The sequence below is a fragment of the Crinia signifera genome, chromosome 2 (genome assembly GCF_055691185.1).
Source record: "Crinia signifera chromosome 2, ASM5569118v1, whole genome shotgun sequence".
NCBI lineage: Eukaryota > Metazoa > Chordata > Amphibia > Anura > Myobatrachidae > Crinia > Crinia signifera.
Window position 1 is genome coordinate 279,087,652 of NC_139218.1, and position 13,118 is coordinate 279,100,769.

The 13,118-nt window shown below is 37.6% G+C and overlaps 1 protein-coding gene across 3 annotated transcripts in view; it reads left to right on the forward strand.

Annotated features, from left to right (window-relative positions):
- ARHGEF7 (Rho guanine nucleotide exchange factor 7) overlaps positions 1 to 12,622 on the forward strand; it is a 142,802-nt gene extending 130,180 nt beyond the window's left edge. For all 3 annotated transcript variants that reach the window (XM_083168683.1, XM_083168684.1, XM_083168685.1), the window contains 3 exons: positions 706 to 805; positions 4,774 to 4,828; positions 5,174 to 12,622. In XM_083168683.1, the coding sequence (XP_083024809.1) occupies positions 706 to 805; positions 4,774 to 4,828; positions 5,174 to 5,296 (278 nt within the window). In that variant the 3' untranslated portion in view covers positions 5,297 to 12,622. The remainder of the gene's footprint in view (positions 1 to 705; positions 806 to 4,773; positions 4,829 to 5,173) is intronic.
- Positions 12,623 to 13,118: the final 496 nt, after the last annotated feature.

Here is a 13,118-nt window from a genome sequence, read left to right on the forward strand (position 1 = left end):
TATATATGCAGTGCTATTTTTCAGCAGGCTCCAGCAGGAACTGAGGGCTTTATTCTAGTTCACTCTTTCTGCCAAAATCCTTCTTAGATGGACAAAACCATGTGCACTGCAGGTGAGGCAGGTGTTACTTGTGCAGAGAGAGTTAGATTTGGGTGGGGTTTTACTTCAATGTGAGTCAGAAACAAAATGACTCACCCAAATCTAATTCTCTCTGCACATTTTAAATCTGCCCCCTGCAGTGCACATGGTTTTGTCCATCTAAGAAGGATTTTGTCAAAAAGAGTGAACTAGAATAAGGCCCTCAGTTCCTGCTGGAGCCTGCTGAAAAATAGCACTGTATGTATGTATGTGTGTGTATATATGTATATATATATATATATATATATATATATATATATATATATATATATATATATATGCAATGTCATTGGTATTCACATCTATTTAAAAAGTTTTTTGTTTTTTTACTCTGCATTTTTGAATTCTGAAACCACATGTTGCTTTTGTCTGCTCATTATAATGTTTATTTGGGTATCTTGCTTTTGTTCTATAGTTGTACCATTCATCTGCAAGCTTCTCTAGTTCTAGTGATGGAGTCAGTTGGAATCCGCAAGCTTTAATGATAGGTTTATGTTGTAATGCATAAGCTGATTGGCTTTCAGTCTCTGGTTAGCGTATTCACATTTCATTCTTTGCTGCCATCAGGTTCACGCAAAGAATCTGCTCCCCAGGTTTTGCTTCCTGAAGAGGAGAAAATTATTGTAGAGGAAACCAGAAGTAACGGTCAAACTGTTATAGAGGAAAAGTGAGTACAACAATGTTTTTTCTTCTTTAATGTGTTACAATGTAGATGACTTTTTCCCCAAAACACATTGAAAATATTTTAATATTCTTCCCTCTGAGACTAAACCGTCACACTAAAGAATTTGTTTTGTTTTTTTCTTGGTCATTATAATTCGGCTTCCTTAAATGTTGGAAAACTGAAAAAAAAGGTATAAATTACTGTGCTGGGTACAGATCTAAAAATACATGTGTATCGTATGCACTTTAAAATAATGATGCTTTCTGTTCATTTTCATTTGTCCTAATTTATATTTACATTTTTACTCTTTATTTAATTATTACTTTTGTTTTAATATTCAAGGATACGAGTGTAAGGCTATTCTGTTAAATGAAAAAAAAAAAATATATATATATATTCACCTTGAAGGGCGGCACTCGCTCAGCATAAACGACTCAAACAGCTGGAGTTTCAATCAACATTTCGGAGCTCTTTTTTGTTGCCCCGTCCTGATGACGGGGCAACAATAAAGAGCTCCGAAATGTTGATTGAAACTCCAGCTGTTTAAGCCGTTTATGCTGAGCGAGTGCCGCCCTTCAAGGTGAATATTTGTTGGAAACCTCACTGTGGGTGACCGGGAAGTGCTGGCCTAACTTGTGATATATATGCAACGAGTAAACCGCATCACTCCAGGGGACTTGGGTAAAGCAAAAATTCTTTGTCATCAGAACAAGCATATGTCCAATAGGTCTATGTTTCAATACACTTTGGTATTTTTATCAAGACACATATGCTCAGCAATACATGACTCGCACGGCGGCGAGATAACAGATAAAAAGTAGAGTGTGTGTGTATACACACACCTTTTCTTGAGGTTGATCACTTAGGGGTAGATGTATGAAGCAGTGATAAGGGAGGAGAACGGATAAAGTGCCTGGTACTTTATCACCAACCAATCAGCTCTTAACTGTCCCTTTTTAAACCCAGCCTGTAACTTAACAGTCAGGAGCTGATTGGCCGCTGATCAAGTACCAAGCACTTTATCCGTTCTCCTCTTATCAATGCTTCATACATCTACCCCTTAAACACTAGCACTAGGAGTGGTAGTGTTGGCACACTTCATTCATCAGTTTTCTTAAAAGGTTCCTCTTGATGGTTATGTATGTAGTGCTTGAAGAAGTGTTTGTAGTAACCCAAAAATGTTGCACTAAACCTTAGCATTTATTTACCTTTCTGGAGCTTAAAATACTGTTAATGTTGCTTCAGCTGAGACACTTTCTGGCACCCAACTAATGTTGAAAATAAACTTTTCTTTAGGAGTTTACACTTTTCAAAGCCTGGAATAGATACATTTTGCATCACTCTGGGCAGTGACAAGCTAATGGTTTTATAGGCGATAAGAAATCTTTGTTGGTTGTGGATTTGCGCAAAAAAAGAATACAAATCCTGTAAATTACTATTATAAATAAAGATAAAGCAAATAGTGGGGAGTGGTGTAAAATGAGCCAGTGGGTAAGTTTACCTACCCTCCTGTACATTATTTATATCTGGATGTTAAGGAGACAAGCAAAATACTGTTTCTTGTGAAATTAATGTACTGTACTTAGACTTTATCATGTGCTTATCAAACTTTCTATGGCAGGTATGACTGTTATGTCAATGCACATTCAGCCAGATGTAAAAGTTCATGTACACGGACAATATATCGGTGCATCATTCTGTGTGTGCAGGCGATCTACTGACCACCTGTACAAAAACTGCAGGAGCCGCCAGTGATTAACAGCTCACTGGGCAGGGGCATGCAGATGTTCCTGCCCAGTTCTTATGTCAATGATAACAGATCGTGCAGGGTGTATGGAGAACACGCCACCCGATCCATCTGTAGTTATATCTGCAGATCATTTTATCTGCAGATAATATCTACTAGTATGTACCCAGCTTAAAAGTATCTAGGTGGCCATACACTATGGCAACTTCTCACAAGTAGCTTGTGTGGAGCCATACAATGCCCCTTGAGCCACCCGGCACCTTCCCGGGCGGCAGGCTCGCAGGTGGTGCTTTGACATGTGATATATCACGTGACCATGTGATATACCTGGCAGCGGAGGGGGTCGAATGTGCAGGAGGTCCACCCTCCGACTCTGATGTGCACTAGAACGTGCATCAGATCAGATGTCAAACACATCCGGTTTGGCCACTTTTCACCCGCTTTGCCGGCCAGATCCATCGGAACCTGAAAGTAAATTGAGCTGGTTTGGAAGAGAGTACAACATTTCTCCAAATAATCTGGTTTGAGCTCTAGCAAAACTAAAAAAAAATTGCATTTAATGAAAAAGTGGCATTTTTCCCACAAAGGGGTAGGTTTATCAAAGTTTGGAGAGAAATAACATGGAGACAGATAAAGTACAAGCTCCTAATTATCATTTTTGAAACACAGCCTGTAGCATGACTGTAGCTGATTAGTTAGTAGTTCTTCTCTCTACACTTTTTCTCTTTAGAAGTTTTGCTAAATCTCCCTCAAAGTAATTTGCTGAAGAAGCTACCTCAACCTCAAAATGCTTCAGAAACAGCAAGGAGGGAGAAACACTTCATATTTCCCAGCAATGTAAAATGGAATGTTGAATTGTCAAACTTATGGTTGTTTCATTGTTGAATGATAAATGTTTTTGTTGGTTTTACAGTATATTGCTGTTACCTTTGAAAAAAATAAATAAGAGGATTTGCATGGGAAAATACATATGTTCATTTTGAATTTCTTAGACAGTAGGAACTAGTGGGCCTTTGATTGGATAAGTGAATTGGGGGGATGTATCAGACTTTGGGAAAGGGAAAGTAAAGGTGCCCATACACTGTGGCGATTTGGTCCAATTTCGCCCGATTGCGACCAATCGGCCCGGTAAATCGGTCCCATGCGCATCGGACCCGACAAGGTGGTCGGACGGGCTGGCCGTCCGACCATCAGTTCTGGGACCTCCCTCGTGGCGGCGAGGTGGGCGAGAAGCAGGGACGCATGTGATCCATCTCAATGGATTGCATGCATCCCTGCTGCCGGGAAGGTCCAGCAGCTCGCAGGCTGTCTGGTGTCTGTACACGGCTGCGAGACATTGCAGCAGTGTATGGGTACCTTTACAACCAGTCAGACTCTAGCTGCCATTTTACAGGCTGTGTTTGAAAAATGACAGCGTGAAACTGACTGGATGGCTGGTAGTTCTTCACTCTCCACTGTATCGCCTTTTGAAGCTTAGTACATGTAGTCAAAGGTCCAAGATGCACAAAGGGGAAGCATGGGTGGGGGCTTGAAAACTCGAAAATAAAAAGGTGGATGAAATGGGATGCCAGTGTAGGGACATGAAGAATTGTGCAGCGAGATCAGTCTCGGGGAAGACCAAAGGTAAAATACTTAATGGAGGTTGCAGTCGTTATGGCTGAGATAATAGGAGTACATACAGACCAGTGTTTTAGGAATATTATGAAATGTTGCCATTTTTTGTGATCTGCTAAATGTCTCTCTTGCTGTGTAGTGGAGAAATGACTAACAAAACCCAGCTTTTTTATGTATGTGTATGTACTTTAAAGACCCACATAGTGAGGAATGTAATAGAATAAAAGATACTAGTACCGCTGAGTCTTTTTTATAAGGTAGCAATAACCAATTTGGTTTTGCTTTTAAATGGTTGCCACTTTAAAACTTCATGCAGACCCACTAGATACATTTCCCCCTATGTGTGTACAATGTACCAAACAGCTGGCTGGGTATGTACTGTCCTATCAGTGTATAGGGGAGATTGCCACGTCTCACATTTTGCAGCTCAGCATTTCAATCCATTGTTTAAAGAAAAAAGGCAGGTAGGGCTTTTGTTAGGTGTACTGTCCCTTACACTTTATACAGTAGCTCCATGCTTTTATTATCTGCAATGATTTCTTTCATTTGTATGGTTTGTAGGAGTTTCCACGTGTTTTCCAGAATTGATCATTTCAACTTCTTTCTTTAGGAGCCTTGTTGACACAGTGTATGCATTAAAAGACGAAGTTCAAGAGCTAAAACAGGTATGTGTGTGTTCATGTTTAATAAATGTCTTGCACCAATTTTATTTTCTCTCTTGCTTTGGTATACAGCAAAAACACCCACGCTACTAATTTCATTCTGTACCACTTGCACCTATATAAATGCAGCACATGACTTCTTCCGGTGCCCATTCACTACTGCATGATTGGTGCCTGTATTCTTTTCAGATATTGATACATCTGGCTTTATCGCACACCCAGAATTTTTGGGGGGCTGTGGTGACTATCATAATTATAAGGACCTCTGCAAATATCTGTTATGGTACCCTTTTAATACACATGGGGAAACGTTTCTAAACGGCAAACTTTTTTTTTCATCATTTACAGCACAGCAAAAAGATGAAGAAATCTTTAGAGGAAGAGCAGAGAGCTCGAAAGGAACTTGAAAAGCTCATCCGAAAAGTCCTCAAAAACATGAATGATCCATCTTGGGATGAAACCAATTTATAATAGTGCAACTAGTGTCTTCCATATTCCACACCAGGGATCAAAATAAACTTGGACCTTTTTGTTACATGTGTGTCCTTGTAAAAAGAAAAGCACTGCATTTTGAGATTTAACTGGATTGTAATATGACTCCGTTGTACTGTACTAAATTCATACATAGCTGACTGCTCAAAGACATTTTTTCCGCAGCTGCAATGGTGAAGTTGAGAAATTTTGAACAATACCAAATATGTCAAGTTTCAACTTTACACGAATATTTACCTCATTTTGCAGAAAGAGCAGTTGCTAAGTCTGATAGGTGTTTTTTTTTTCTTATCAGTATCTTTTTAAATGGACTCAGATATGTATTCTCCTCATGTGTATATAGTGTTTTGAATGCATATGTAAAGGGCACTAAATCCTCTGTATTTAATGTTTTGCTCCTTGGATTTACATACCGGTTATGTGTACATATTTCTTAATCCGTCTACCTAAAACACATTGACCAGAGAAAAACTGGCTACATCTTATATTACATGCTTATAAAAGTGAACCATATGTTGAAGTAATTTAATTGCATTATTTATGTAGACAAACAAAGCAAAGAATGCTAAAACCGTTTCATTGTAAAACACCGTGCTAACAATTTGTGACCTGTGTATAATTAGGGGGTGGGGTGGTTATGCAGATGTATATATCTACTTGATTTTCTCCAGTGTTAACAGTGCACACACACATCCACACACACACATCACATTTTATTGTTAATCTGAGTAGCCTACACTTTTTCTACATCATTGTTCCTGTTTTTTACTACAACCAATTAAATATTGGATATGACCTGGTTTTAATTTGAACTGGATTACAGTTCTTTCTTCTACAGTAGTTGTAGTTTACTTAATTATCTTATTCAAAAGATAATATAACTTTGCGGTTTGTTATATTAGTACATTACATCAATCGGTCACTAAAATCCTTCTGAGTGCCAATAACCAACCTTTTTATGTTAATTGGTAATATTTCCCAATGCTGTTCAACATCCCACTTTAATTGAATTGCCACCACTGGCTGAATTAATCATGTCTGTATGTTTGAGCCCAAATATCTAGAGATAATATTGGGCTGTTCACTCCTGCAGTGACCCAACAATTAGCTGCAAACCTTACCAGCATATGGGTGCGATGTGTCGAAGTTAAGAGATCAAGTTCCAACCACCCAGCCCTGTTAAATGCCACTTTGGAGCTGATTGGCTGTTATTTTATCTCTGTCCAAGGCTTAACACATCTCACCCTTTAACAGATGTCTTGTTGCATAACTTATTGTTTAGTAGAGTGTAACTGTAACAAGATACCCTAATGTGCTCACCTACTGTATAGTAGTTTCTTAATTAAAATTAAGCTGGTTTAATACGGTAGTGGCCACATCATAATGAAACACTGCTCCCCATTGCTTACTGGCAAGGGAAATATACAATCAACCAGCAATTTTATGTTTAACCCTTTGACTGTCAACGTTGCTCTGAAAGATGTGCAAAATATAAGCTAAAAATGCCAGCGTCGCTAACAACGACTGTTCTTTTTTTGGGGGCAATGTTTAACTAAACTTCAATCAACTAGTTATTGCTAGCAAACTATCTGAAATCAAAGTGCTTCATATTCCTCGACTTTGACCCTGGCATTTGTAGCAGATATTTTGTACATCTCTCATAGCTATGTTGGCATTTAAAAGGGTAATCTGATGTTGAACACCAATTAACATGAAGGCTAGAGCCTACCTATATTTATTTAAACTTTCTTTAACTTTTTATTTTATTTTTTAAAAGACAATCCATCTGGTAATGGCAATTTCTCTTTATGACAATGACAGTTTTTGCCTTAACTTCCAGAATATCTTATGTAGAGCAGTTTTCTCTCTTTATAAAATGTCACCGCGCTTAATTTATTCTCAGGACATATTTTCTCCAACAGAACAGTTTCAAGCCTTTTCTACTATCAACAAATCCATATATGACTGTCTTTGTAGGCAAATATGCTATAAACTGTTCATCTATCTTTTGTTCATGAAGTTATCAAGCAAGTATGTTGAAAGCCATACAGGGAATTGTTTTGCTTGTAAAATAGTTTTGTTTAAAAGTATAAAAGTAGTGGCTGTGCCACTGACTGCAAATAACAGTGACAAAGTCATATGGGTTTATGTTTCCTCAAATGACATAGTCTTGTAATTAAATGTTAGTAGTTAATAAGAAGAAATAATAAGAATGTGACTTTTAATATACATTAGTAAACTGTTTCAGCTAATATAATGTCAGTTGTGTCCTTTGCTTTGATTTGGCATCCTGGTGTGCAGCCAAGCCTTGTGTTTATAAAGAATTGTATTTTCTGTCCCCCGTGACGGCATAGAGGTATAATGTTGCTTACTAGCTCATTGTTTAAATATTGGTAGCTTGTTCCCTCACTTCTCAGTTACAGTGACCTGTAAGCTGGGAACACTGTAGATACGTTGTCCGATCCGGTGGATCAGACTAACATATCTAGCACATAGTCTATCATGTACATCTGTCACTGACTATGTGCTCTTCCACGCATTGTCTGAATATAGGGCAGATGGAAGACATCACTAGCAAGGGCCATGCTGCCGACTGCCGCATGGCCGCTACTGTTGCTTCATCGCTGCCGACATCAAAGTGGGTATGCACTTTGCCAATGCCATCTCCCGGGCAGGTCAGTGGCAGTGCTAATGTCTGTGTGTACACATGGCACATGGTCTAATGTGTATCCAGCTTTAGCATTTGTACAGGATCAAGAGATCTGGTATCTGCCTCTCAACTTGTCCTAAAGTAAATCATTATGTACAACATAAGATTACCTATGTTACATTGGTAATTTAGCATGTCATTTCTTTATAATTTTGGTTATTTGAAAATGAGCAAAAACAATATTCTTAGTATTAGCAGCTGTGATTACTGTATTGTCTGAATTTAAAATCTTACCAATATCATCATTTATGTAGCAATTTCTAATAACACCAGGTGTTCTTCATATTGTTAAAATGGATAATTTAGCAATGTCATGTGACCCAATTGACTGCAAATCCCATTGTTATGTTTAACTTTTACCCCTTTCAGACATACGAGAAAATCCCGGTGGTTTTTCTTTTCCACATGAACGCGCATCAACCTGGGACTAGCGTAGGTTTTCCCACAATTTCACTTCTGGATCCTGACCCAGGTCCCTAAAATCCGGGATCGAACCCGAGAGTGAAATCCCGGGTAGTATGTCTGAAAGGGGTATTAGTGAACAATCTCCTTGGTGGACTTTCACCTAAGAATGCAAAATTATAATCCGCTTCAATTTGCTGGTCCTGTCCCAATTGTTAGGGATATAGCTGCTTGATATAAATGAAAAACTAGTTTTATGTAAAATCAATGCTGTTTTATGGGGGAAATTCATTTATCTATGGTAAATTACCCCGGCTAGAAAAAGCATTAGTGGGGATTGTATTTCACCTGCCCTGGGGCAGAAGAATTACAATCCACAATAAGTGCTATTTTCATGGCCAAAAGTGAATTGGCCCCCCCAAAAAATTAGTCAGAAAACCCCAGCAATAAGCTGCTTTTTTGGTGGGGAAATTTATGGCAGCCAATTGAATTCCTTCCTTATAGTGTGTACACACGGTTCGATATGGCTTCCGATGTTGACGATATTGTCAACATCGGAAGCCATATCGCATACTGATTGTATGCATTGTAAGGGCTTCCTAGCCCGATGCGCGCTCCCGTTTAAGGAGAGATCGGAGGGGAGATAGAGTGGGCAGCACACTCTATCTAGCACAAATCGCAAGCATATTGCATGCATCGTATGTGCCTTGCGATATGCTTAAGATGCGATGTGCTATACGATTTCCAGGGCCCTGTCAGTCATCCTGTTGTTAAGTCAAAATCGCTTAGTCAAAATCTTAAGCAAATCTTAAGGCACATAGGAAATCGCATAGTAAATCAAATAGGAAATCGCATAGCAAATTGTATGGTAAAAAGTCAAAATCTTAAGCATATCTTAAGGCATATCTTAAGGAGTAGAGAAAAAAAAGGGAAAAGTAAAAATCGGACAAAACATCGGATCGCACAGAACATCGAACCGTGTGTACACACTCTTAGTCTTAAAACAAATTGATTTAAATCTAGCAGCTATATTACCAAAATTGGAGAATGTAACATCTAGGAATCGTTGACATTAGAATTGTTTGGTGTCTATCATATGGTAATGCCAGCTATGAATTGCTCAGTCTGCAGTCTCTTTGGAAAACCTGTAATCATCAGGGTTCATTTCCATACAGGTAAGTAATAGACTTTAAATTTGAAATCCTATGTTCTATATATTAAGAATGGAATTATAGGTTAAGATGGGTTATAATAACCGGTTGTTGCCTGACCCCTGTTTTGAATTTTACAGGTTGTGGTTTCCCCAGTAAATAAAATAGATATCATTAAAGACCATGGGGTCTGTTTACTAAGCCTTGTAGAGAGATAAATTGCACAAAGAGAGAACTACCAACCAACCAGCTCCTACCACTCATTTTTTTAAACACCCTATAACATAGCATTTAGGAGCTATTTGGCTGGTTCTTTTATCTATCTCCAAGGTTTATTAAATAGACACCCCCCACTCCCCCAACTGACAGGATTGCAATGTGACCATGTGTTATGCTTTTGTTGTATTACATAGATTTACTATACAGTCATGTATGTGCATGGTTTTCTATATTATTGACATTACTTCCTGCACCATGATACACATTTTGCAAAGCAATATTTTTATTTATGGTAAGACCAAATGTATTATTTTTAGCCAATGTTATGAGAAGCAAATTTCCAGTTAGAGTAGTTACCACATGTGCATGTCTCACAGTGATAGGCCAGTATTACAAACTTCAATGTACACAGAACTACTTTGATTTAAAACAAAATCATTAATTACTTTGAACATGATACTGTTCACACCAAAACCTAAATCTATTTCGCAGAATCATTCATTCTTCTGGTTAGAAATACAGAATCATTTATTTAGAAAATCACTAAATTAATACATGCTCTATCCAGGAATGTTTTGATATTTAAACTGTTTTTGTAGGGATGTCCAAAGATTTACAAATAAGCTATACAAGTTATCTCATTCACAATATTGCTCCATGATTCAGTTCTGTAATTGTTTTTGCTGCTTATGATTATGCAGATTATAAATTAGACTTCTAAAACTATGATGATTCTCTTACATGTAAATACTTCTAATGTAATGATTTTCTTACATGTAAATACTTCTAATCGTATTACTAGGCATTTTGTTGTACTTTCATTGGTCATTCAGCTAACAACTTGCCACAACTTGCTGCTTAAGGCTTTCACAGAATTGTAAATGGTTTTAAAGTCAATTCCTTAAGACAGTGTATTTTAAAAGAATAGCATCATTATTTGGATATGTCTTTCAGAGACAAACTTTGCAACCTTAAGTTTGGTTGAGATTTTCTTCAACATTGGGATCTGCTATAAAATGAATTTATGTATTAAAGTGCAATTTCAAGAGATCTCCAATCTCAAATCTTTATTCTAGGGATGGCCATCGGTGGGTTAACCATCGATGGTCATCATCTATGATACTATTGGTGGTTAACCTCAGTTGATTTAAAACCATTCAGAGGAAACAATCTATGGCAGGACTGGCCATCCTGCGGCTCACCAGCTGCTATGAAAATACGCATCCCAACATGCCCTGCCACAGTTTTGCTATTAGGGAATGCTAAAACTGTGGCAGGGCATGCTGGGATGTGTAATTTCACAACAGCTGGAGAGGCTTGGTTGGCACTGGTTGGCTTGGCCTGATCTATGGTTTCATCCACTGCTGGTCATCTCTGCCCTATGGCTCACTATTGGGCTTTGCGGATCGGTTAGGAAGCTGAGCTAGGCGCCATACCTGGTATTCAAAAGTAAAAACTAACCACTATCAGGAAGACTCTATCATCGGTGGTGGAGACCAATTAGTTCTCTGCCATCACTGGCAAAATGATTTTACATTGGTCATTAACCATCTGTGGTAAAAAAAAAAAAGCATTAATGGTGGTCATCCCTAATTTATTCACAGAAAAACATTCTGCTTGCTTTGGTTCCTTTTCCATGACAACTAAGATACTTTCCGTTCCAACCACTATTACTGGTTTAAAAAAAACAGTATTTTAAACTGTTGTGAAAGTGTATCAGATGAGGAAAAGGAAAACCCTTCAATTTAATGGCAGAAAGCAGACATGTTTCTCCTTTTGGCTAACAATGATTTGAAAATAGTGGAAACATGTTTTAATTGGTTGTCATGTGTTGTAAGTACCCTCTGCATTAAACTAGAACAGGTGCCTATGTTTTTTTTTTTTGTTTGTTTTTTAATTATGGGCCTGGTTCAGTTTTTTTTTAGCAAAGCAAAAAAAATCTGAATAATGCATTCTATTTTTATATGGCCACAATAGAGAGTACAGAGAAATCTTGAAAGTGTCACATTCAGCCAGCTGTACACTAGTTTAACTTCTCTGTATGTACAATTCAAAGCAGCATTTGTAGGCAAGTGAAAAATTCCCCGTGTACTAAAACCATGGTTGCTTCTCTAGTCCATAGTTTGTAGTGAAGGCCTCTATGGTTTGTCTCAACCTTAACTGATAGCTAAAGGGATTTTGAATAGGAGGACTGATACAAGATATTCTACATGATATCATGGATGCTTTGGCTATCTGAAGTGTTGCTTTTACCAGTTTGCATTTTCATGCAGAACATATGACTAGATTAGTTTCATTCATTCAGCAAAAGCTCATTGAAGTGCTGAGGATCTGAAGCCATAGTTTGGGTTTTTCTAATTTAACAAGTTTGGGGTTAAACAACCATGTGAATGGTTGGTATATTTGTGTACTTTAAAATGCATGTTTTCTCTTTTCCCTTCACTTGTTTTCGAAACTTCTAACTGAATGCAATATCTTAATATACTAGACCACCCTTGGAGATGGCCATTAAATTGAGTAGTCACACTAGCACAATTTAATTGCTTATAGAAGAGTGTGATTCAGGTCATGTTGGCACAGAATGATTATAGTTACTGTAACTGTACACAGTATAAGTAAACAAGTGGGTCACAAGCCAGTCACTTCATTAAATGCAATGCATAAAGCCAAGGATCTGTAAACGTAATATACTTTCTGTTACTGTAGACGGAATGCACACAGGCTTCGTGATGCCTCAAAATTGACCACTACGATGTTTGTATTTCATTTCTGTATATAAACGATTTCTTTTTACAAAATAAATATCCCACTTTATACAATCTAGTCTGTTTTTAGTTTTCTTTTTATTTCTTTATGCGAAAGCAATTTTGGTTTTAAATTTAGACAGTTAGGGGAAAATTTACTAATGGAAATTTGTAAAAAAAATAGGTGTATTTGTATCCAGAAATACACTTATTTTTGACATTTACTATCCCGAAAATACGGCAATTCGTATTCGTATTGATGTGCTATCAATACGAATACGAATTGCCGTATTTTCGGGATAGTAAATGTCAAAAATAAGTGTATTCCTGGATACAAATACACCTATTTTTTACAAATTTCCTTTAGTAAATTTCCCCCTTATTTACTTTTTCATTCTTTTCAGAAATATAGAATGTGTATTTGAAGAATAATGGGTGAATTCTATTGCTGGTGAATTAATTCGCCCACTCGAATTAACGTGGCAACTGTTGCAATGTACAGCAGCCTGAAAACACTCAAACATGCTTGCTTCCCATAGGGTAGAGGACACTTTAGTGAGAATTTGGCATAAGCC